Raw genomic sequence first — 26,378 nt, forward strand, 5'->3', positions numbered from 1 at the left:
TCGCTGTTCATTTTCTATGTATGTATGTATGTATGTATATTTACTTTTATGCATATGTATGTATACTCGTTAATGCAAGTATGAAAATATGTTTTTTGTTGCTTTATTATAATTAATTAATTTTTTTAGATTTGATTTCTGTTTATTTTTTTGTTTTTTTTTTTTTAGGTTAGTTCAAATATTTAGTTCGAATAAAGTATATTGAAAGATATACATACGTTTTGTTGTTGTATTTTTTTTTTTTTTGTATTTGTTGTATTATTTTTTATTTCTTTTTCTTTGTGTTTGATAGCAATATCACATCAACTTTCATATTTCATGTGCCATTAATATATTTTTCCACCGAGTTTTGGACTGAAAATGAACTCGGTGTCTTTGAATTCAAACAGGGACGGTAAAATTTACTTACAATAAAATCATTATTACTGCTTTTAAATTTCAAAGTTGGCTTCTTGTTTGTATGTATACACAAGTTTTGTAAACATTTTCAACTTTATACACTGGGGCTCACAATAAAGTTAACGTCAAAATTTTACAATTTCTATAAAAGGAAGTAATTTTTGGCTTTTTCAGCTTATTTTCTATAAGGATTACAGAAATTAACACACATAAGTTATTACAAACACCAAAATTTTACAACAAACATATGCAAGAATGTATGTATATATGCAGAAGTATATGGCGCATACATACACATGTACATATATAGTTTATAGTTTCAGTTATTTAAGGAGTTTTACTTCAACGTAATTCCATTGAATGGCTCGGTATGAGTACAAAATGTATTCAGGTGATTTAATATATATATGTAAATATTAACGTTGTCATATATTTTCTTTTAAATTACAACTAAAGCTAAAGTAATACTAATATATAAATAATAAAAGAAATGCAAAAAAGTAACAAAAACTTGGCATTTAGCTGTCTCCTGGTTAGAATTTGTGTTTTGCATACAGTGACATACTAACAAACAGTTTGATTTTCAAGTAAATGTAAGCCAAGCTTTGGTTTCACTTCTATTAAGTTACGTTAAGTTAAGTTAAGTTGAGAACGAACGGCTTTGTGGAAGGTAATGATAGTTAGTTTTATATTAAAATTGCTAACAACTACAATAGTTATAAAATTGTTGGCTTTAAATAAGCAGCCGCTACGGTAGTGATTAAAAATGCGTTGCATACTTTTAGGCATTTAATTTTTTCTTTGAGTAATTAAGTTATATTTTGCATAAAAACGTGTAATGATGTCTTAAACAAAAGAAATTGTGGCTGTATTTCAAATGCTTGTGTTTTATAGAAAGTGTGTGTGTGTGTGACGCTTATATTTCAAATTGAAGGGGTCATGATCAAACGACAATTGGAATGTTCTACCGTTAAAATATTATTTTTGTTTCGAATGACGACAAAAACAAATTTAAACATTATTTGATAACACAGAATATAAAATTTTTCCAGTACTTAAGCAGAAAACTCTCCATAAAGCTCAAGTCTACACATATAGCACTTGTTTGAAATTATTAATCAAGACTTTTATTGACAGTAAATATAGATAAGAGCCCAAATTATTGAACAGTTCTAGTATAGAGATAAATTAACTCTACAAAATTTACAAAAGTCTACGAACAGTTCTATCAAATGGTTCAAGTCTGCACTTTTAATATTTAATTGAACGTTTTTTGTTGTATTTAGAAGCTTTTTACTAGTAAATGTGCAAAAATAGTAAAAATTAATATTGATTATACATTTAGGCAAGCTCTACAAACTTCGAGAAACTCTCCAAAAAGCTCAAGTGTGCACACAGACATTTATTTTGGTTGTAATTCTTCGTTTCAGAGAGTTCGCACGACAAAATATAGTTTTAACAACATTCTACTAAACATAAAAAACTGTCCAAAATGCTGAACCTACTTGATTGTATTTGGAATTTTTGCACTAATATACATATGTGAATAAATGTCAAAGTAAATATTGAAAATTTAGGCAACATCCAAAACCTTCAAAAAACTCTCCAAAAAGCTCAAATCTGCATATGGAAATTTACTTTGAATTTGTTTTTTTTTTTTTGTAAGTTTAAGTGAATTTTGATACAATATGAAATTTAACTATAATTCTTTAAAAAACTTCATAACACTCTAAAAAAACCAAAAACTCTAAAATTTAGTATATGAAAATTTACCAAACTCTCCAAAAATCACAAGTCTGCACATAGAAATGTATATTGACTCTAAAGTAGTTTTTATTTTACACAATAAAATATAGTTTAAATTACACTTATAAAAAACTCTCCAAAAAGCTAAATTTTTTAAAGGAAAATTTTCCAAACTCTCCAAAAGTTCTCCAGTTTGCACGCAGAAATTTATATTGACAAAATATAATTTTATCTACAATTTATAAAAAAAACTCTCCAAGTTTCCAAAAAGCTCAAATAAGCACTTGGAAATTTACTTTGATGTAAATTATTAGGTTTCAGAACATTTCTGCTCGACAAATAAGCAAAAAAACAAAAAAAAAAAAAAAAAAAATTGGTAACTACAAAAAATTACAAAATAGGCTAAACCAGAACTTTTTCACTGTAAATTTTAGCAGAGGACAGTGAGAAGGGCATTTTTAGGTCTCAATAATAAAATTGTTGAAATATATACACAACAGCTATGTATGTATATGACACACAAAAACCATTATATATACACACTTTCTATAAAACACCCGTTTTAAGCCAATAAAATAAATGTATTATTACTGCTGCCTTGGACGTCATAAACTATACTGCTTTCATGCATTTGTGTAGTAGTATTTTTTTAAGTTTTTATTTGGTTTTGTTGTTTTGAGTTTATAAACTAATTTGATTATTTATACTACAACTGTATTTCGCCTACAACAAATTTTCGTTTATATATTATTAAATAATATCTTTAGCATAGTTTATAAATTACTTATTTAAATAAAGGTTTTTTCCATTTAATTCTACTTTTAGCTAGGAATACAGCTGCTTTTGCGCGAAGCGTTGCGCAGACGCCAGTCAACAGAGTATAAGGTGCCAGCTTGCAGCTCCCACGCCTTGTCGCGCACATTAGTGATGTGTGGGTAAGTGTGTTTTTTCGGCTAACTATATAATTTTCAATAACGTTACAAATGTCAACACCCTAATGCGGTGATTAAGCATATTTAATTGGTCATGCGTTGCATGCCAAGCGTGCCTCGAAGCGAATGCCAAATAAAATGTTTGGAAAATGAAAGCAAATTGCAATAACGCGCATGCTTAGAGACAATGGAAAATTCTTGGCGTGTAAAAAGATACATTTGCATTCACTTAAAGACACGCATGCGCATGTGGCGCGTCTTTATGCGTCACTTTTCTTAACGTAGTTTAGTCATAGAAAAATTTTCGTTCCACTAATCAATACGTTTTAAGTTTTTCTTTTACGCTAATAATAATTGTTTTTTTTTTTTGTTGTTGACAACTTAGTGTTGTCACTGTGTATTGATTTCGAAATTTCGAAAAACATACAAATTTCAATGTAATTTTCTTTTTCTTTTGTGTTTTGTTCTTTAGCGTACAGCTTAGTTTTTTTTAAACAAATTGTTAAACGATATTTTTTTTCAAAAATTTACAAAGTGCACTTAAAATTGTTTTGTTCAAACATGAAATTTTGTTCAAATCAAATGTTGTGTATTATGCTAATAGCTGCTTTTGTAGCGTTAATGGAACTTATATTTGTAAATAATATAATATAAATAGTTTATATATATTTGTGTTTGAGAAAAAATCACTTAAAAATACTTAAGTGTATAAGAAAATGTAAGTAACAAACCATTTTAAACAATACTATTAGTTAATTTCGACACACATGTCGACGGTAGCGAGTGTGCCGAGACACAATTGCCATGCGAATGTGTGTGAATAGAGAATACAAAATTGCACACAGTTTGCCAAAGAAGAAAGCGAAATTTGTTGGGAAACGCGGTTTCGGTACGATTTTTGGTACAAATTTGAGTGGGAGAGAGGGACAGTAAAGTTTTGTTGTTGTAAAATAAGCAACAAAGCGTTACTTTTAATTAACTAACATTGCTAGAGCGCCGCAAAGGTGCCTAAAGTTTTGTTGCTTTAATCGAATAGATCTGGCTTTCATAGTAAAATATAATGTTTTCATAACAATATGTTTATTTTTTATATTTCGACTTTTTTTCATAGTAGAAGTTCCATTTTATCAATCATTATAGGCATTTGGACTTTTTTTATATGTCCATGTAAGCTTTCTGTGACTCGTGTAGAACGATTTTTTTTTTAAATTCAATTTTTTCGCTCGACCTCAGTTGCTACTGGTACAACGGCGAGCTCAATTGTTTAAATTTTTCGATTTTTTAGAAATCTTCAAAGCTTCAAGCTGTAGTTGAAAAAACTTAAGGTGACAGTTGAAGCTTTTTTTGAATAAAGATCAAAGCTCCTCTTAAAATTTATAAATTTTCATAAAAATTCCATGCCCTGAATTCATTTTAAATTTAAGTTTTTCTAGAAAACTTGAAAGCTCAAAGCTAGAGTGGAAGCTTATTTTGTGTAAAGCTTTATATTTATCGATTTTCGATTCTATGCTCCCTCCAGAATACTTCAGAAATTTGAAGTTTTTTTTTAGAAAACTTTAAATCTCAAAGCTCCGGTTAAAAATTATTTTTTTAAAACTCCAAAGAATTATCTTGAATCTTAAATGAAGAGTTAGATGTCTATATCATATCATATTTTTCTCCTTAAAGTTTTTTCTTTAAGCTCAAAGCCAGAAGCTTATTTTGTTTAAAGCTCAAAGTCTCCTCTTGTCGATGTTCGAAATTATTCCTTTTCCGGAATATTTTTAAAATGTCAAGTTTTTCTGGAAAACTTAAAAGCTCAACGCTTCAGTTGAGGAATACTTTTTTCAGAGCTCGAAAAACAGTCTCTTGAAACTTTAATTAATAATCGGATTCTGAAAATCCTTGCATACCTTGTATTATTTTTGTTGTTGAAGTTGTTTTTTTTGAAGCACAAAGCTAGTTGAAGCTTCTTTTGTTTTAAGCTCAAAGCTCGTCTTTAAAAATTTCCATGTCCAGAATACATTTTAAATTTTAAGCGTATTTTAAAAACTGCAAAGCTCCAAGCTTCACTTGAAAATGACTTTCTTCAAAGCTTGAAAGAATCCACTTGAAACTTATAGTCACAATCCGAAAATCTTTCCATATCTTTCATTGTTTTTTTATTTTTGCTATTGTTTTTTAAGCTCAAAGCTAATTGAAGCTTTTTTGAATAAAGCTCAAAGCTCCTCTTTAAATTCGTCGATTATCGAAAAATTTCCATGACGCGAATACATTTTAAATTTTAAGCTTTTTTAGAAAACTTTAAAGCTCCAAGCTTCACTTGAAAATGACTTTCTTTAAATCTTCAAAGCAACTTCTTTAAACTTAAATTAATAGTCACAAGCGAAAAATCGTTTCATAACTTGTGTTATTCTTCTTCTTGAAGTTATTGTTTTTCTAAGCTCAAAGCTAGTTGAAGCTTATTTTGTTTAATGCTCGAAGCTCCTTATTATCCTTGACCAGCAAATTTTTTTAAATGTTAAGTTGTCTACAAACTTTAAAGTTCAAAGCTTCATTTGAAAATTAGCTTCTTTAAAGCTTAAAGGTTCTCTTGAAAACTAAATTTAGAGTCTGATTTCGTAAAATATTTCCAAAAGCTTTTTCTCTTTTGGAGTTATTATTTCTCTTTAAACTTGTCCAAAATCGTACAATGCTCAGCAAACTTTTTAAGTCTTAAGCATTTCAATTTGAAACGCACATTAAACTTCAATAGATTATGTATATTTTTGCACAACTATTGCTCTCCTCGAGCACTTAGCTCTCCTTTTTTGATTTTCGTATCATGTATTTAACAGAGCTTTTTGTAGAGTTGTTATTATGATCCAAATTAACGTTTTCAAAAATGTTTTTAATTGCCGCTAGATATGCATCTCTTTTTTTTTCTTGGGTTTCACAAGATGATGTGCAGACTTCAGATTTTTGGAGAGTTTTTAGTAACATCCGCGTTGGTGTATTCAAACATGTTTTGAATAACCCCAGCTCTTTTTTGATTTTCAGAACGTGTTGTGTAGGCCTGAGCTTTTTGGAGAGTTGCGATTACGATCCACATTTTTGGAGAGTTAACTTTACGATCAACATTACTGTTCGCAAACATGCTTTGAATTACCGTTAGATATGCACCTCTTTTTTCTTGATTTGTAAAACGTGTTGTGCGGACTTGAGCTTTTTGGAGAGTTTTTAACAATATCCACATTCGCGTTTTCAAGCATGCTTTGAATTGCCGTTAGATGCAGCATTTTTTTCTTGATTTTCAGAACGTGTTGTACAGACTTGAGCTTTTTGGAGAGTTTTTAATACGATCCACATTAGCGTTTTCAAACATGTTTTGAATTCAAGACAAATTTTGACTTCTCTTACAAATATGCATGATTACATAACAACTTAAAGCTTTCCACAGTTCCATGAATTGTCTTTGTAGAGTTTGAAACCAACAAATTTCGTTGTAAATTCCACTTTGGCATAACTGTGTGTACAAACATAAATGTTAATACATAATATAGTGTCGTTATAGTAGTGTCTTGTATTACTAATAGATAAGTAATAATAAAAACAAATTCTATGGACTAATAACGGTCACTTTTAAACCGAACGCTGTGTCTTTAGCTAAACGGGCGGAAGAATTCCTCAGTACGATGTGAAGAGCAGCAAACGATTATGATATTAAAATTTTATATCGTTATAAGTTGCTTAGTGCAAAAATTGCTAATTTTTTACGATATTGCTCTACTCCCCTTCGTATTTTTATAAACACCGTACTAACTGTTTTTGCTTTTGCTAAAATTCAGCACTTGCTTGAAATATTTTGCTCTTTTGATTTGCGAGACAAATTACTAGCAATTACTTCATACCTTAAAAGTGACAGTATGTATTTGCGTGCGTGTGTGACACGTGACTCGTGGATAGTGTGACAGTTTACACAAAAGTGACTTTACAACTTAAGCAGTGTATAAACTAAAGCTAAAATCTTTCGCTGCACGCTTATTTTATGTTAGAATTGATTCTGATTGCTGCCGGCCGGATTACGTGTTGAGGGTCGTGACGAGAAGGATTTGCCGCTGCTGCCGCGTTGTGGTGGCATCGAACGACGCGCGAAACGTGTTTCACTAAACGGAAGAGACAGAAGCGAAATTATATTAGTAAACAGAGAAATGTTAACGGTAAATAATATATACATATATACATATGTGTGCAATAAATGTGCAGAGTTGGGATTAACATTGTAATGGTTATATATAGGGGCGCTATAAAATATAAGGTTATGTTTATAGTTTGAGTAAATAGTTTGGTTTGTGCATGCAAGCCGCTTTCAATTTTGACATACATTTACATTTTCGAAAATTTTAAGTTCCTGTAAGCTTTCAAGGGTTAATAAAAATTTTTAAGACAATATTTTTGGGACACATACATATATATAGACTTATATAAATTTATTAACACACATATTTCATGGCGGTATATTATTAGCTGCCTTCGATGCGTCAATGGTGGCTAAATATAGATATTGACACTGCTGGCTTGTAAAACATTTTTAAAAGCAACAGTAAATATTAAAAATATAAAAACGAAAATTTCAAAAAAAAAAAAAAAAAATGGAAATAAACAATAAAATTAAAATTGAAAAAAATATTTGAAAAAAATACCAAAAAATAAAAAATTAAAAAATATATTTACAACAAAATATAATCCAAAAAAATAACCAAAATATAAAAATAAAACGAAAAATTAAAAAAAAGACAAAAAATTATTAAAAAATATGCAAAAAATAAAAAAAAAAAAATTAAAAACAAAAACAAAAAATATTAAAACGTTATCCAAAAAAAATATTTAAACAAAAAAATATAACAAAATAATAATAATACAAAAAATAACCAAAATAAAAATAAAAACAAACAAAATTAAAAGAAAAAAAGAAAACCGTCAACTTCGGCTGCACCGAATCCACAGGTGAATTTCTTATAGCATGCAAGTATATAAAACTGTTGTACTGTTGCTATGGACAATTATCAATATTAACCTCCTTGAAGATATCTGGACCGATATCAAATGAAAAAGTTGTCCATACAAAGGCTCGGTCAGTTTATATGGCAGCTATATGTTATGGTGGACCAATCGAAACAATTTCTTCAAAGATTGTGGTTTTGCTTTAAACAATATTCCGTGCGAAATTTCATGAAATATTTTATAAAATAAAATAGTTTTCTATGCAAAAACTTGATTTTGATCGTTCGTTTATATGGCAGTTATATGCTATAGTGGTCCGATCACAATAATTTCTTCTGAGTTAGTGGCGTTGCCTTAGACAATAATCCGTGCGAAATTTTGTGAATATATCTTGACAACTAAAAAAGTTTTCTATACAAGAACGTGGTTTTGATTCTTCAGTTTGTATGGCAGCTATATGCTATAGTGGTCCGATCACAATAATTTCTTCAGGGACTGTGCCATTGCCTTAGACTATAGACCGCGTAAAATTTCGTGCAAATAACTTGTAAAATAAAAGAGTTTTCCATACAAAGATTGGATTTTGATCGTTCAGTTTATACGGCAGCTATAACCTATAGTGGACCGATATTAACAATGTCGGTAAATAAGCAACTACTTGGAAAGAAAAGGTTGTGTGCAAAATTTCAGATCGATATCTCCAAAATTAAGGCACTAGTTCAGGCAGACGGACCAGTAAATTCTTTGTTCGAGCCATAATGTTCAAAACTTTGGCGCATCGAAGTCAGCTTTTACTATAATATACCATATATCATTTTGTGTTACTATATTTATTATTTGTGAAGGCAAAGTATAAGTGTTGTGATTCGTGATTCTTATTAAACATTTACTATAATATACCATATTATTTTAATATCCGCAGCAAATGTGTTTTCGTGTTTTCACTGTTTCACTAAAATTTTTTTATAAAATCACAATTTACAGTTTTGATTTGTGGCCAATAACCGGGTATAAATAAAAAAAAATGTTGTTGTGCGACGCTTGTAAAGCGCTAACTGGCATTTATAAAACATGCTTCATATAAATATTAGGCATAAGCAACTGCTGAATAAATTCACATATAAGCTGGCAACACACCAGCTGCCAATAATTATATTTGACGGCTTACCAATTGGGAACGCGGCTTAAAGTTTATTGTTGTTGGTAAAGTTAAACGTAAGTTGGGCGCAAAACTTTTAACGTACAGGTTAAAGTAATGTTGATTTTGGTGGGGTGAATGTAAACAGGATAAACGATAAAATAAAATATGCTTTGGGCAAAGATTTATCATAAGAAAAGAATTATACTTATATGAACAGCAAGCACTAAGCACTAATTTTGAACACGCGCACACGCACTTAATTCATATGATAACGAGGGCTGAGCAAATAGTTGCGAGCAAAAGTTGGCTCTGGTATAAGCCATTTTCTACTATATATTTTTTGATGTTTTTTTTTATAATTTAGGTCGGCTTGTTACATGTAGCCTAACGCCGCATGGGCACCCACCGATCGATTTCCATTTCCTCCATACGTTGAGTCAATTCAATTTTCTGCTGCACAGCTAAACGCAACAGCTGATTTAGAGTCTTCTTTTCCTCTTCAGCGGCTTCTAGTTTGCGGTTGAGGTCATCCACCTGTGTGACGTATTCCTCGCAACGAGCGGCGAACATGGCGCGCAAACCTAAAAGTGGAGAGTTTTAAAAATATGTAGAGAAATTTGTTATAAGCCAGAGATGAGTACATAAATAATTCAAAAAACATGAAAAACGTTAACTACGGTTGCACCGAAGCTATAATATCCTTAAAAAAAAATTTCCCATACAAGAAATTCGTTTTGAGGGATTAGTTTGTATGGCAGCTATAAGCTATAATGATCCGATCTGAAAAATTTGTTCGGAGATTTTACTGTTACCTTGGATAATAGTCTATACCAAATTTTGTTAAGCTATCTCGTCCAATAAAAAAGTTTTCTATATAAGAACTGGATTTTCATCAATCAATTTGTATGGTAGCTATATGCTATAATGATCCGATCTGAACAATTTCCGCTCAGATATTGTAATTCTTCCATATATAATAATCCTTGGCGAAATTTCGTTAAGATATCTTGTCAAATAAAAAAGTTTTTCATATAAAAACAAACATTTTATTGATCAATTTGTATGGCAGCTATATGTTATAGCGAGCCGATCTGAACAATTTCTTCAGAGATTGTAAGTTTTCCATGAATAATAATCCTTGCCGAATTTCGTTAAGATATCTCGTTAAATAAAAAAGTTTTTCATATAAGAACTAAAATTTGATCGATCAGTTTGTATGGCAGCTATAAGCTATAGTGCTCCGATTTGAATAATTTATATGGAGATTATAGCGGTGCCCAACATAGTAAACTATGCCAAATTTCGTAACGATATCTCGTGTAATTAAAAAATGTTCCTCACAAGGACTTGATTTCGATCGTTCAGATTGTATGGCAGCTATAGGAAATCCTGATCCGATAACGGCGGTACCGACAAATAAGTCTAGTCTTGCGTAAAAAAAATAGGGGATAAGAAAAATTTCAGATCGATATCTCAAGAACGGAAGATTTATTTCGAGTCTATATAGACAGACGGGCATGACTAAATCGACTCAGTTCTTTACGCTGACCATTTTTATATAAACATAAAGCAACACCTTTACCAGTTTTCTTCTGGGTTTCACAAACCTCTTGGATAACTGTACCGGTTCATTGCAAAAATATAGTATTTTAACAAATTTTACACAAACAAAACTCCACTCTCTATACAACACCCCGACTTACTTGAGAATGTCGCTGCGTCTTCCTTGAGTATCTTCAGTTCATTGCGCAATTTGGACATTGTCTCGCTGACCACGGTCTTTTCGTTCTCATATTTCGATTTGAGATTGGTGAGCGCCACCTCGGCGGTCTGTTTGTTGGACTTCAAGACCGTGCGCAATGTAGCGATTTGATCGCGTTTGAGTGAGAGCAAGCCCTTAAGGCGCACGATTTGTTCTTGCAACTCCTCGACTTCCTCGCGATTGTATTTATCAGCTTAAACGAGAGAAATATAATTTTTCATTAGTACCAATAGTAAATAGAAGAAAATATTTAAAGTATTTACCTTCAGAAACATCGCCGCGCACTTTATTTTTGTTGTGCTCAATTGTGTGCTCGACAGCGGTTTTCAAATGCTTGAGCTGATCGCTTACAGTGTCGACGTACTTTTTAATTTCAACCGAATCGGCAAGTCCCTGCAAATCCTCAATCGTGTGTGAGCGAGAAGTGAAAATGTCGGACTTGAACTGCGATTGTATGGCAGTAAGCGAATCGTTTTCGAAGCTGTAAATCAAATTGTATTCAATTTGAGGTTATATTACAACACTAAAGCAATTTTAGAAACTCACCTCATATCATCGCTCTTCGTGTCGAGCATAATACGCGTCGGTATCTCGCCGTTAACGGTGCAAACGAGATGATATAGCTGTGCCAATTCGTCACTTAAGGCCACCAAAGTGGAGCGTGCCGCACCCAAACTTTGGCCGGCATTTTGTGAAATACTTGTGAGCGTCTGCACATCACTTTGCAGATCCAGCGATTTCTGCTCGGTGCTGAGCAGTTTATTTTTCAAATTTGTGACCTCATTACGTAGTGTTGTCATTGCGTCGGTGTAGTTGAAACCCTTTTGCAGTTCCACTAAATCAGTCTTGAGACCGTCAATCTCTTTGGAGGATAGTGTGAACCAACTGTTATACTGTGCGAGTGTATCCAGCAGTTGTTGTCGTACATTTTGTTCGTCATTGCGTCGTTTCGCCGCTTCCATGGAATCATCTTTAATGTCTAGCTGTTTCTTCAACTGTAGCAATGCATCGACATGTGCCGTTAGTAGCGCTAGACGTGCCATGAAATTTTGTATTTCATTTTGTGATTTATCCAAACTGGTTTGTGCCTCTCGTAAATTCGCAGTGAGTAGCATTTTCTCGTTTTCAATCGATTCTAATTGTTTTTCCAATTTTTTCAACTCATTCAAATGCACCTCGGAGAAGAGATCGCATTTGGTGCCGTCGGTGGCATTCAATTCTGTGGTCAAGTCGGCTTCGAGGCGCTTCAATGCGAGATTCTCCTCTTCGCCATCGCTATTGGCGCTTATGTTGTCGTCCATATTACTGCGTAGATAGGCCAAGTTGCTTATCTTGTACATGGACTCACGGTTCAAATGACTATCCAATTCCTTCTTGAGCGCATATTTTGCCTCACGTTCGCACTGTAAAAAAGCGTGACATAATAATTGTGTATAAAATCTTATAATATACAAAATTGTTMAAAACTCACTTGAAGAGCCTCTAGAGCTTCTTCCATTTGCTTTTCGGCAATCTTCTTCAGATTTGCTAACTCATCCACTTGTGAGTTCAACAGTTCGACCTCTTCGGTTAGACGACGTATCTCGTGTTTGGCACCTTCAAACTCCACCTAACGGTAAAAAAAATATATATAAAAAATAATAATAATAAAAAAAATAAATAAATAAATTAAATTATAGAATTCACTACCTCAAACCCGTAAACCACTTTAAAACTCCCACTCGTTCGAAACTCACCTGCGAACTTCTCAAGCTCGACACCTGCTTTTGCAGCGATATGTTTTCCTCCTCCAGTTCGGTGTATTCCGTTAGCATACGTGTCTCACGAAATTTCAGATCCTTCACCTCGGCCTTGAGGCGTAGTTTCTCAGCCTCATTATCTGATTTGTCGCGTCCAATGTCGGTATTCTCTTGCAGCATACGATCACGTTCGTTGCGTACTCGTTCCAATTCGTGACGCAATTGCTTTGTCTCATTTTCCAAGTCGAGTATTTTACTATTCAATGTTGTCTCGAGTGCTGCTGTTTCGGTGAGCAAGGACTCCTCCTGTTCGATGCCAGTTTTTGTGGTGACCTTTTGTGAAGTTTGAAATTTGGCTAGTGCCTGTAAAGATAAAACGAAAATATGTTGTTAAAAATCATATGTTTCGGGGAAATATTTGAAGTTGGCTTAGAAATTTATATTCTAAATTTTTTTTTTTTTTTTGGAAATTGTTGGTTGGGAAATTTACTATACTTTATTTTTTCCCGATTTCAAACCGAAGCATGAGAAGTCTAAATGTGCCGTTCTCACGATAGTCAGGTCTACGAGGCCTGGATTTATATCCGGTGAAGGACTGTCAAACCGGCAGCAGTCCAGATATTTTTTCAGGAATGTTTTCGAAAGCTACAACAACAAGTCGAAAGGCGGCTTCTGAGTGCTAAACGGGGCTTTTTGAATTTTGAAAATTGTACTCTATTTTATTTTATATTTTAAACCGATTCCTGAGAAGCATTTATATGGATCCTGAGAACTAAAAATAGTATTCTCGAAAAAAGCAGAGAAAAATTAAAAGAATTCGAAATTTTATGTTTTATTTTAGGAAATTGTTGTTAGGAACACTTCCAACTATATTTTATTCGGGATTCTATTCTATTTTCTGAGAAGTCTAAAAGTGGGTCCTGAGTACTAATAAGGGCTTTTTGGAGCAAAGCAAAGAAAATATTACAAAATTTGGAAATTAATAATATACTTTATTTTGGATTCTAAACCGATTTCTGACAAGTCAGAACTAAAAATGGTATTTTCGAGCGAAGAAAAGAAAAATTAAAAAATTTCGAATTTTTTTGTTTCATTTTTGAAGTTGTTGGTTGGAAAACTTCAGACTGCATTTATTTTCGATTCTGAGCCGATTTTTGAAAAGTCTAAAAAAGGGTCCTGAATACAAAAAAAAGATTTTTTGGAATAAAAAAAGAAAAATATTACATAATTTAGACATTTTTGGATCCAATCCGATTCTTGAGAAGCGTTAATGCGGGTACTGAGTGCTAAAAATGGTATTTTCGAACGAGGAAAATGTCTAAATTTTTTTAATGTTGTATTTTTCGAAATACTACTATATTTTATTTTCGATTCTAGACCGACTTCTGAGAAGTCTAAAAATGGGTCTTGAGTATGAAAAGAGTATTTTCGGTACAAAGCAAGAAAAATATTACATAATTAGGAAATTTTTAATATACTTTATATTGGATCCTATTTCTGACAAGTCTAAATTTGAATCCCGTGTCCATTTTCGAATAAAAAAATAGAGGAATTACAAAATTTCGAATTTTTTTGAAAGTTTTGAAAGCTTCCGACTATACTTTATTTTTGATTCTAGATCGATTTCTGAGTAGTCTAAACGCGGACCCTAAGCACTAAATGGGGCTTTAGAAACAAAGCTACGGAAATATTTTAAAATTTTAAAACTTTTTAAGAAGTTTTGAGTTCTAGTAATATTTTTTGATAGAGTTGCCAACTAACGGAATTGTGTAAAATTTAACAAATTGTGATCAAAAGTAAGATGTTTAAGAACCCCGTCTGGCATGGCGTCGAGGGTTCTCAACTTGGGAATTTTTTTGGTATAGAGTTGCCATTTATCAAATAATATTTCCGTAAAATTATGGAGAAAGTGAATCTAATTGTTGTTAAGTAAAGCTTATAGAAGGTTTATTCGTATCATTTCAAATCTTTTTAAATAACTGTTTACCTTAGGATTGAAAAGAGACATTTTAAAATTCAATAATATTAATAAAGAAGAAAATGAGAAAAACCAAAAAAAAAATTATTTCTCATAATAAAAAATACCAGAATTGCATTTTTTCACCTTCACTCTATCCCCTGCAACCGGTAAACCGTTACCAGCATATGCATACTTAAATGCGAACATTCAGAGTTTCTATAAAAGATATGGCAACGGTACGTAATTGAATTTCCAATTGACAGTGAACAGTAAATAGTGAGTGAGCAGGTCACAGTGATTATAATGTTTGCGACAAAAGAGTGACTGACGGAATTGCAGGTGTGGCACACACTTAGTAGTAGTCGCACATATTTGCTCTAACAGCTGATTGCGTGTGCATCAGAGGCAGAGCCTTTGTAAGCAATTCCTTACACATAATATGACAATTACGAGCGCTTTATCAACAGATTCCTGTGTTGCATGCTATCTCTCTTCCGTCTTCCGGTGCGCTGTTAGTACTCCTCCTCCACTGCCTGCATACACACACACAATCCACAGCAATTCAAGCGCGTGTGTTTCGCATGGTGAACGCCGTGCAATGTGCCAAACTTTATTATACGCTTATTATAAGTACATGTAGGTACAGTGTGGTGCAAAATGTAAGCAACATATTATGGAATTGTGATTTTCTATGTATAATTCTTAAGATTTTTCATATGCTAAGTGGCAAAGTTTTATATTGATTTGGCAGAGAGCACCGATTTATTGAATAGAAAAATTATAAAAAAAATAATAGTTCCTACAGTAGTCTTCAAAGGACTTCTTTAGGTGGATGAAGCCATGTGTAGAAGTTCTGACAAGTGAAGAAAGTTCTCTGAGCGCTATTTACTTGGGAGTGGCCAGAAATGATTCTTTTATATATTTATGGCTCAAGCAGCTCACGACTTCCGGTCTTAGACCAAGTATCTTCTGGGTAGCAAAAAAAAAAAAAACAAAACATCCATTTGAAGACGATCTAAATTGACGGCGAAGCATCCCTGACTAGGGTTCTGCGCTGGGTTTAGGACTCGCCACGTAAAAACTCCTCTCCATGAAAAGAAGAAAACAGTCTTAAATGAGAAACACCCCTTCAAAGGAGTAGTCTTATGATAAAACTGTAATTCTCTTTGATCCGAAGTGATTAAATTTGTCATCGTAATTATATCTTAAAGTTTTTGATTTTTGAACACACCAATTTCCGTACTTACGACCCAAATTTAATTTACAAATATTTTTTAATTCTAAAATTTTACTATTCAAGGATTTCTGAGAGTCTAAACTGTCTCAAATCGACAAACCGCTTTGAGCTTATTACAAATTTTTGAGTCTAATGTCGCTTTCGGGTATGTTTTCTGGTTCTCCGAAGGTAAGACTGCCGAGATGTTTCAATCACAGTCTTGAAAGTGCTGGAATCTTTCCATCAAATACTCTAGGTCAAATGGATTTCGTATAGGAGTTGGCCGTCGACCAGATCCATTGCAGAACGCAAGGAGCCAATTACGATCCAACTCAGTCCATTCCGATGTGTGTGAGGTAAGGGAGCCTGTGGCTTGTTTAACGGCTTTAGAGTCGCCAGCGAATCTGCTGTTACCAGACACCCAAACCAGTCTGATGATGAAGTTGATGCAATTTAGACCTTTCTTGACTAGCTTTGAGCGCATAGTGTGCGAACTCAACGCTAGTTTTTCCGCTCTGTTGTCGGAGTGAATGCTTACATTTCTGAAAGAGGAGTCCGGTAGCCTAAAGCCAGCTTCGATACAACCGTTAAATCGGTTCCCATGACAGTTGAGTCTTAGTAATCGGAACGGATTCGAATTTTTATCTCGGCACCTTGCATCGAAATTACTTTCCGAATGTTCAATACCGATACAACAACAGTAACCCATCCTATAAAGGCGTCCTGCGGTCTTCTATAGCCACTCTTTCACCTTGACATATGTTTGGGTGTATCTTTGCTTGGTTCTCTTCATATAACCAGCCTTGCTGAAGATGGGCAAAATCGACCCACTGCCACGCCCACAAAATGGCGGAAACCGAAAACCTATAAAGTGTCATAACTAAGCCATAAATAAAGATATTAAAATGAAATTTGACACAAAGGATCGCATTAGGCAGGGCATATTTGGACGTAATTTCTTTGGAAAAGTGGGCGTGGCCCCGCCCCCTACTAACTTTTTTGCACATATCTCGAAAACTACTGTATCTATGTCAACCAAACTGTATAGAGTCGTTTCTTTTAGGCATTTCCATATACAGTTCAAAAATGGAAGAAATCGGATAACGCCCACCTACCATACAAAGGTTATGTTGAAAATCACTAAAAGTGCGTTAACCGACTAACAAAAAACGTCAGAAACACTAAATTTTACGGARGAAATGTCAGAAGGAAGCTGCATCYRGGCTTTTTTTAAAAATTGAAAATGGGCGTGGCGTCGCCCACTTATGGACCAAAAACCATATCTCAGGAAGTACTCAACCGATTTCAATGAAATTCGGTATATAATATTTTCTTAACACCCTGATGACATGTACCAAATATGGATGAAATCGGTTCACAACCACGCCTGAAATCTCGATTATCACTTTATCATGCGAGTGTATAAAATGTTCGGTGACACCCGAACTTAGCCCTTCCTTACTTGTTATTCAATCAATTTACTGCATATTCTTATATTTAAATATAACCTCAAAATGACAACAACAGTTCGATGCAATTTTTTTATTGCCTAAAATCGCCTTTAATTTTGGCAGTCACATTTCGTGTTCCCCTTAAATCCAATAAACAGAGTTGCATATATTTTTCACAACACTGTACATCACACAAGTTACAAGACGGGCATGTATGTGTGCGTTTTATCATGTTTGCCTGCCTCCTTGCAATTACTACATGCAATATTTGTCCAATGTGGCAAATCTCAGGCGACGTTTTATGCGGCGAGCCGCTCCTTAAATGCCCATATCTTTAAGCACGTGCCCCCCAAAACACACACACGCATTCGAAACACAAACATACATATGTAAACATGCGCTGCAGTTGGCATTCATTCAAGTCTGTACATAAGTATGCATGTATAATACATGTTGTATCATGCTTGTGCGTGTGCTCGCAGTGAAATTACCAGAAACTAGCAAAATAAAGCGGAGAACGGCAACAGTTCCAGTGCACAAACTGCCGGCAAAGGCACAAAGGCACATTTTCATGCTTACAACAAAGTTTAATGTATAATATGTTTGAATGTGTGTGGGTGTGTAACATGCCGAAATACTTGCATCCTTATAAACTTGCTCATTTATTCATGGAATTCGTGTATTGTTCTTCCTTGGGGTTGTGTAAGTTTTCCTATACGCTTATCAGCAAGTTTGTGTATGCATGTGTGTGTGTGTGTCAGTGCGTTGGGTGTCAACTGCGCCCGCCAACCGTTTTTCCAACGAAATTTATAGGCTTATTTTGAGGCATACATACACTTGCCAGCTGCTTATGTACATATATACATATGTATGCTGGTTTGTGTGCGGCTCGGTTCGGCTACAATGTTGGTAGTTAGTCAGCGAGCTGAAATTAAGCCAATCCATTTTGGCCTTAAAGTGTTGGCAGGCAGTGCTACTGTTGTTTTACTTGTTGTTGTTGTTGTGGTTTTAATGGTAATTCATATGCAGCTTTGCTCGGCTTTTTATACTCGTGCAACATGTCGCAACAGTGTATAAGAGTTTCGTTTACCTAACGGTTGTTTGTATCACCTTGAATTAAGCGAGATAGATATAGGGTTATACATATGTACATACATATATAAATGATCAGGATGACGAGAGGAGTTGACATCCAGATTACTGTCTGTCTGTCCGCCGAACCCGAACTCTTGAATTTACAATAGCAGTTCAAGAAACGCGAGTGACCCTTCGTTCTGGTTACTGTAGCAGGTTAAACTCCTACTTGTGCAGAATAGACCCTGACATATCCAACATATGTATGTCCTGCATGGAATGAGTCTCCGCATGACACTAGCCATCTCTTTGCATGCCCTGCCAATCCTACTTATCTAACACAATTTTCCCTTTGGTCCGACACCGTCGAAACAGCACGTTTCCTGGGCCTCCCGCTAGATGACGTCGACAACAATATAGTTAACCTTTATCTCTATAAAGTGGGGATTGATAACCGTTAGAACAACAACAGCAAGTCAAATTTCATACAAATTTCCTTCCATAACTCGAAGTCACTCTAACTTGAAGCTTTCTTGTGGATTATGGTGATTCGAGATGGACATTGACGTTTTGAACCTTAAAGTATTTCCCTGTCTTCCATTCCTGCAAGTTGCAAGAGTAAAAAAAAAAATGTCCAGTTACATCCGAACTTAGTTCTTCCTTACTTGTTTTATTGTTATGTTTGTTTTTGTTATTTCACAGCTCGGCGCAGGAATTGTTGGTTAATATGGCCGCCTCTCCCTTCCCGCGAGAATGCATATTATTTTCGAAGCTTAATATTTTAACGCAGGTGTTGGCAGAAAGCTTGCCTTCGCCGCTACACCGGCGCTTGACTGCACAACTGTCGCCCGTCGCCAAAGTGTTTTGGGTGCAATAAATGTCTTTTGTTTGCTTTAGTTAATTAAACTTTGCTGCTGTTGGCAGATTGAGGTCACAAAACTATGGCTCGACTGATGCTTTTCATATTCGGTATTTATATTTGCTGCGTCGCTTTGTTTACATTGCAAAGAAAATGTTCTTACTGTGACTTGGCTTTCGAGCAGAGTACCGAACTGTGTGTGTGTGTAAGCTTATCTGTGATAACAAAAGCAACTAAAATTTCATATAAAAGTGCTGAATATTTTCTTGTAATTGAAATGTGTGGTCACTGAGAGCACACATTGTTCGGCAATGAATATTCTACACCTTCGGTGGCTATAAAATGCCTTAACTTTCGGCTTTTATTTTGTTTATTTTTTTTTAGCGTCATTATTGTTATCAACAAAGCAAATAAACATTATGTAAGGGTTTTTATTAGGGGTTATAGTCACTTGCGAATTTGGAAAATTAAAAGCATTTTTTGCAAATATTAGGTTGCCAAAAAAGTCTTGCGGTATTTTTATTGAATTTTCAATTGTTCCTAAAATCTTTTTTGATGACTCATGCCCAGCTCTTGACGGATGCTACGGCTGCTACTATGCCGGCCTCTTTCGACCAATTCAGCGATTTTATCGCAATTTTCGACGACAGGCCTTCCGGAGCGTGACGCATCTTCGACCAACTCTACACCAGAACGAAAGCGTTGAAACCATCGTTGTGCGGTGGAAATGGAAACTGTATCGGGTCCATAAACTGCACAAATTTTATTGGCGGCTTGAGATGCCTTTATCGTAGTAGTACTGTAAAATATGCTGTATTTTCACTTTATTTTGCTCCATGTTTGCGACGCTATAACTCACGAACGACTTAAAAGAAACGACAACGATCAAACACGTGTTAGCGCGTGAAATGAGCTTTCCAAAAAGGTATAGCATGACCCGATGCGACGAATAAAACTAGAACTACGCGCTCTCAGCGCCAACTAGCGAAAATGCCGCAAGACTTTTTTGACAACCTAATATATTGTTCTATTTGTATGGCAGCTAAATGATATAGTGATCCGATCTGAAAAAATTCTTCGGAAATTACACCATTGCCTTAGGCAATAATCTATTCTCAATTTCGTGAAAATATGTAAATATCTCCTCAAATATAAAAGTTTTCCATACAATCCCAGGAATCCGATCATTCAGCTTGTATGGCAGCTATATGCTAAAGTGGTTCAATATCAACAGTTCCGACAAATGACCAGGTTCCAGGTGAGAAAAGAACAGTTGCGAAATTTCAGATCGATATCTCAAAAACCTTGGAAATAATTAGTAAATATACATACAGATAAGCTTAATACAAACAGCTCAGGGTATAAAAAGACGACGCAGGAGCACGGGATCCACCAACGGAGCTCGCAATATATACACAAACACATCAAAAGTGACTGATGGAGTGGGCGCCAGAATCTATTCAAGCTACCAGAATACTGCAGCAACTTTCAGGCAGAAATCTTTACTGTCAGGAAAGCGGCTAAGATACTTACGTAACAACATGGGAAACGACATAATGAATATCAGTAGACATATATATAGTATATAGTATAACGTCTAGCAGATATACATATGAGCGATTGGGCAGAAAGCGAAAACTTTGACGCGCGATTTCTCGGTTTTTCGGAATATCCAAAAAAAATTGTGAATGATGTTTAAATATACATATAACTATAAACCCTAGAAGAAGTTTTGCTTTAATCACTTATTTCTTTCCTTCACAAAAAAAATTTCAAAAAAATCGATTTTTTTAAACCTCTAAACCAGGCCCGCTTAAAGGACTAGGTGAAGTATCAGATTAGATATCAAGCCTCCATTAAAATTTGCAAAAGACTGATTGACGTAAACTTCAGCTCAAACTGAACCTCCATCTTGTATTACTATGGATCTGCAAGTCTATGTATGGAGTGACACCTAGCCTAACTTAAATTGTGTTACAGTGGTTTGGCCGATTTTCATCTAGGAAGTTCTATACCTCTAAAACATACACAGCTACGGCAAATATTGATATCAGACCAGACCATTTCTTAGAGCAAGCTCTTCTAAAGACCTATTTTAGTAGCAGTAAGTCGTTAAATACTATTCCTGGACCTTGAATAAGTCCTTAGATTAAGTCTTGTAATACGTGGGCCATATTTTCTTTGTTATCAGGTATGAAAGAGATGTAAACTTACTTGTTATATTGTATATCGATCAAAGAAGGGCTAGATCCTCTAAATAACAGCCCTTGGTTGAATAAAATCCGGACCAATTCCGATATCGTAGAACAGGCTGTTGTAGCAATTTCATATCCGTTTCCTGGGCCTACGGTTAAGTGATTGCAACTGAATTGAATTAATCCTCACCCCCCACAAGAAACTACTGAGAGAGAAGTTCTTTATGCTCCTTAATTGGGACCATACAGGTCTCACTGTCTTGATGTACGATAAGAGTCGTCAAAAAGCATCCGGACAACGTTTCTTTATCTTTTCCCCGTATGTTGCCGGCTACCGACTTGAGGAAATCCTTTCGTCTCTGTACGGACGTGTGAGGAGTGAAAAAGCACAGTGTCGAGTGTCACACCTTAAATCTTAGGATTATTGACAGTTTGTATACCTTTGTATAGTTTGTAAATGTGGTTGATGGATTTAGTGGGGGAGAGTGTTACGTTCTGTGCATTCCTTAATTGAGGGAGTTTTGAGATGTAGAAGTTAAACAGCAATGGGCAGAGGACACCAGCCTACGGAACTTGCAGTTTAATTCTTTTCAATTTAGAGTTTTTACCTCGAAACAGTACGGATGACTGTCGACCGCTCAGATAGTTCATCTCTGCAACCCTGGAGGGACCTTAGATTTTTCAAGGCTCTCGAGTACTGTTGCGTGGTTGACTAACTGTGTCAAAGGCTTTTGATAAGTAGTGGTGTTGTGCATTTTTCGGAATCCATGCTGGTGGTTTGCTAGACACGGGTAATGAGTGAATATCAAGAGTAGTAAGGCCTCAAGTGTCTTCACTACTGGGTAGAGGAGTGTTATGGGACGATAGGACTCTGCTTTGTTAGCGGGTTTTTTAGGCTTCGGTAATGGGACCACTCTTCCGATTTTCCATACATCGGGTAACTGTAGAGTGGTCAGCGGGATGTTGATGACACTCCGAACCTTCTCGTTTGGCTATGTCTACCGAAGGGTGTAGTACAAATAGCTCGCGCTCTTCTTAGGGTCCGAAGAGGCATGGTCATTGAATTGAATGCAACTACGTTATCATGTCTCTTCGGGTTAGACACAGTCTTGACAGTAGTCCAAAGCTTACTCACGCCGTTGGAGAGGTTGAGTTCAGATTCAACATCCATTTTATTTGCTTGTGTGGATTTACCAGAGGTTGTATCATTATTCCCAACTAAACCTCTGCTCCCTTCACGTCCAAAGAGGTACTCTGGTAGCTATAATACAGCATTTTTAGATAATTCTATTACCAAATTTCTATCGCATTTTGCGCAGCTACAAGTACAATCAAAAATTGGTGGCTTACATACACTAAATTTATTTGCCAAGATAATTAGCGTGCTGTCAATAAAATATAGTCCATATCGTCCGACAGACGATTTTGCGATAAAAATGCTTTGTAATTGTGAAATCTCACTTCTTGCTAAAAATTATTGGTCTAAATATAATACATTTTAAAATAAATATTCCACATCACTCAAAAAATTAACTCCCACTGGCTAAAAATCAATATATGTACATATGTGCGAGCTGTGAGCACCAAAAAATATGAAACTAGTTTGTAATTGCAGTTTAATGCGAACCGGAGGAATTTTGTCGAACAGAACGAGCGTATAAAAAGTTTACAATTGCACACATAACCGAAATTGGAAACATTACAGCATTTATTAACGACCATGACGGCATACTGAGCACAAGAAACCGACACACATATACGTATGTACATATATACTTAAACAAACTTACAACAAAAACAAAACTTGTGAAAAAATGCTGCGTTGGCGTAGTCCCTGAGCACATAACGCCCACCCCCAACACCCCCTAGCCATTTTAAAACGAAGTAGAAAAGCAATTAACAGATCCGCAAACGTTGCAATGCAAGTGCTATACTATATATATAATGGTATGCCTGTTTGATAGCTTTTGTTGCTTTTGGATTACATTCCCCGGGCACAAGTTGTTGCATCTACTAACCATCAACCGGCTAGCTAGCTGCTAACCAGGCAAAGTAGCAGGCAGGTAAATAATGATGCCAATACCGGCCTAAATAAGGACATCATGACGATGGTGGCAGGCAGCGAGAGGCGCAAGTTAATTTGTAATTTAGTTAGAAGCCAAATCAAATTTATGACCATAAAGCGCGAAGGGTGTGGATGTGTCCTTGCACAACGCATTGACGTCTTTAGGAATTCTTTGGATGGAAGCAGTAGTGCGCTGTTTGTAATTGAAGGCTTACTGTATAGTTATACGGTTAGCGAGAATCTGAGAGACTAAACACAAATCTACTTTCTTTCTTACCGCAAATTTGACCACGTGACCAATTTTTGCACAGATATGATAAGTAATATTATTAGAGTTTTTTATATAAGTTTTGTAATTGCAATATCTGTATAAATTCCATTTAAATATGCAAATTTTTTGGTTTTGCTCAATAACTGAAAGCAGTTAACAAATAGCCAATGGATTTTTTTTTAGCTGATTACGTGTTTTACGAACCTGCAGCGGCAAAGAGAAAAATCAAATAATTTAAAACATAACCGAACGAACGAGGTTAAACAAAAAGAGCATACAAAATAACTATCACATACCAGTGAGTGGTGGCGAGCGAAGCTTAGTGAGTTGGTGAAGCATACAAATCACTTTTTCGCATATGTACCTTTTTAGCTGATTTTTTGTTTAACCAACTGTTTACTTACTTGTTGCCGAGTGCATAGCGTTGAGAACGCTAAAATTGGTAGACTTTCGCTAACGTACTTCTAGTAATCTAGTAAATTTAAAGACAAGGAATGATGCTCCGTGCGATAAGAAACTAATTATTGGAAGTGAATGTTTATTGACATTACAAAGGAAGTTCAACAGCAATTAGCAAAATAGAAACTAGTTGCGTATCTTATATTTCCATAAAAAAAAATATCGTTAAATCGTCCGCAGCTACAATACCGTCCACAAAATACAAAGTTTCTATTTCAAACTTGACTTTGAACGCTTAGTTTGTATAGGAGGTGGATATTATAGCGGTCAATGTGGCCAACTTAATCAGAAATTGTACAGTTGCCTTAGGCCATAACACTGTTCAATACTATACAATTTTGTTTACGAAATCGCTTATTTTTTACATTTTATTAAAAGAATTCAAAAATATATTAATAAACAATTATTATTGAATATAATCTTCAAAACTTACTTCTTGTGTAATGTCCAAGTCGTGTTTGGCATGATCGTACAGTGTCTCCAATTCCTCACACTTCTGTTCAAGTGACAATTTCTCCTCCAATAATGAGAGACCATATTGTGCCGATTGTGCGCGTTCGCTAGCTGCCTGATCTAGTTCGCGCGACAGTCGCTCTACTTCCAAATGCAACTCCTCAATAGTTTTGCCGGCTGTTGCCGTATTTTCCAGTTCGGACATATTGCAGCCGTTTTGTGGTGTGTTTGTGTAATAGTTTTGTAATGGACGGGTGTTTTATTTTTGGAGGGGATGAATGGGGGGATTATGTGGACAATGAGAGACGTGAATATTTTCGTGTTTGTAAGTTGTATGACGGTTTGGGAGGAAGTTCACCGAATGTCGTTATGCCACAGCGGTGGGACTTTGCAATTCTCGAATCTAGGTTTCTTTGTGTTTCTGTTGTGTTCTTTCCTGCACTGGACGGCGGCCGTTTTGTGTTTGTAATACGGCGGCTAGTTATTCAACAGTGGGCGTGGCAGGTTGTTGTGGGCGGAATCGTGTTGTGATCGCCTGTATAGCGTTACGAATCGTTGATTTTGGAGGGACGTGTATGTTGTGAAAATGTTGCTTTTCGTGTTGCTAACTCGTGTTAGTCGTATCTTTGGTTAAGTTAAACCAAATAATAAAATTTCACTTTGCTCTTACACTTTGCTTCTTGGACGTATGTATATTTTGTGAATTCTACTGCTTAACTCCACACTTCCTTCTATGAAGTCGTTATCGCTTTTAGCACAACTCTTTCTTTGGTATCATGCTTTATCGTTAAAATTTCGTTACGTGCTTTTATTTTCTATATTTACCAACTTTTTTATACACGTCGTCGCAAATTACTGATGTGGAATGGATGATGTATAAAAACTGTCACCTCGATCTCACAACTTAATTGATAAATTGTACTCAATTATTAAATTAAATTGAATTGCTACAATGCACTTCCATCAGCTAAATTAATAAAAAGACTTAGCTTTGTGTTTGCATAAATATGCGCGAAAGTAGATTAATTTGCTACTACACAACAAAATCAGAAATATATGGAAACGTTAGCGTCCGCTGCTTTAAAGGCACACCACTGACAAAAAGCGATCCAATTAACGAAAAATGTGAAGTAGTGACATCACGACGGAGCGCCTTTTCACTACACAACACCGCACTACACCTCCAACTTCTTTCTACACCTGGTGTGTTCACGGTTTTTTAACCACCCCTTTAGCAGGGTAAGATCATAGCTTAGTGCACACTTGTTTTCACTATTTAGTTTTCTATCCAACAAAAATTGAAACTATATAAACAATTGTTTGTTGGCCGTGATTCTGTTTAAAGATTTTCCCCAAAGTGGAAAATCTCTATTACAATGCAAATAATATCCACGTCTTTTCTTTTCGTGAGTGACTAACGGAATGTGTGTGTGAAAATTTTGCTTTCCCTCTTTTGCACTTGCTTTATGAAATGTCAAACTGCTGCAGGGTTGCATGTATGCAAAGAAAACCATGTTAACAAAACACAACTGAGCACGTAAACAAAACTTACGATCTAACATTTCTAGTGTAAATCATATGTTTTAGTTTTTACGTGATAAAACATAATTTTTTATATATTACATACTTATAAATTAAGCGCGTATAAATAAGATATCAATGTTTTAGAGAAAATTTACCGAAATTAACAAAAA

General features: G+C 34.9%; 1 protein-coding gene across 1 annotated transcript; it reads right to left on the reverse strand.

The window, feature by feature from the left end:
• Positions 1 to 3,669: 3,669 nt before the first annotated feature.
• On the reverse strand, positions 3,670 to 24,889 carry LOC108972128 (protein bicaudal D). Its single transcript, XM_018938616.1, has 8 exons — positions 24,665 to 24,889; positions 12,679 to 13,044; positions 12,414 to 12,551; positions 11,489 to 12,345; positions 11,206 to 11,423; positions 10,884 to 11,135; positions 9,587 to 9,761; positions 3,670 to 7,201 (listed from the first exon to the last, which is right to left on the reverse strand). The coding sequence occupies exons 1-8, from the start codon at positions 24,887 to 24,889 to the stop codon at positions 7,087 to 7,089; spliced, it is 2,346 nt and encodes a 781-aa protein (XP_018794161.1). The 3' UTR covers positions 3,670 to 7,086.
• Between the last annotated feature and the right edge of the window lie 1,489 nt (positions 24,890 to 26,378).

The sequence above is a fragment of the Bactrocera latifrons genome, unplaced genomic scaffold (assembly GCF_001853355.1).
Source record: "Bactrocera latifrons isolate USDA-ARS-PBARC rearing strain unplaced genomic scaffold, ASM185335v1 scaffold_38, whole genome shotgun sequence".
NCBI classification, from domain to species: Eukaryota; Metazoa; Arthropoda; class Insecta; order Diptera; family Tephritidae; genus Bactrocera; species Bactrocera latifrons.

What these genes read in the sequence shown, in the direction of transcription:
- LOC108972128 (XM_018938616.1), bottom strand. Translation starts at nt 24,889, where the DNA reads ATGTCCGAACTGGAAAATACGGCAACAGCCGGCAAAACTATTGAGGAG. An exon ending in ACTTGGACATTACACAAGAA is followed by an intron (nt 13,045 to 24,664) that starts GTAAGTTTTGAA and finishes TTATCTTTACAG; the next exon opens with GCACTAGCCAAATTTCAAAC. An exon ending in AGACGCAGCGACATTCTCAA is followed by an intron (nt 9,762 to 10,883) that starts GTAAGTCGGGGT and finishes CTCCACTTTTAG; the next exon opens with GTTTGCGCGCCATGTTCGCC.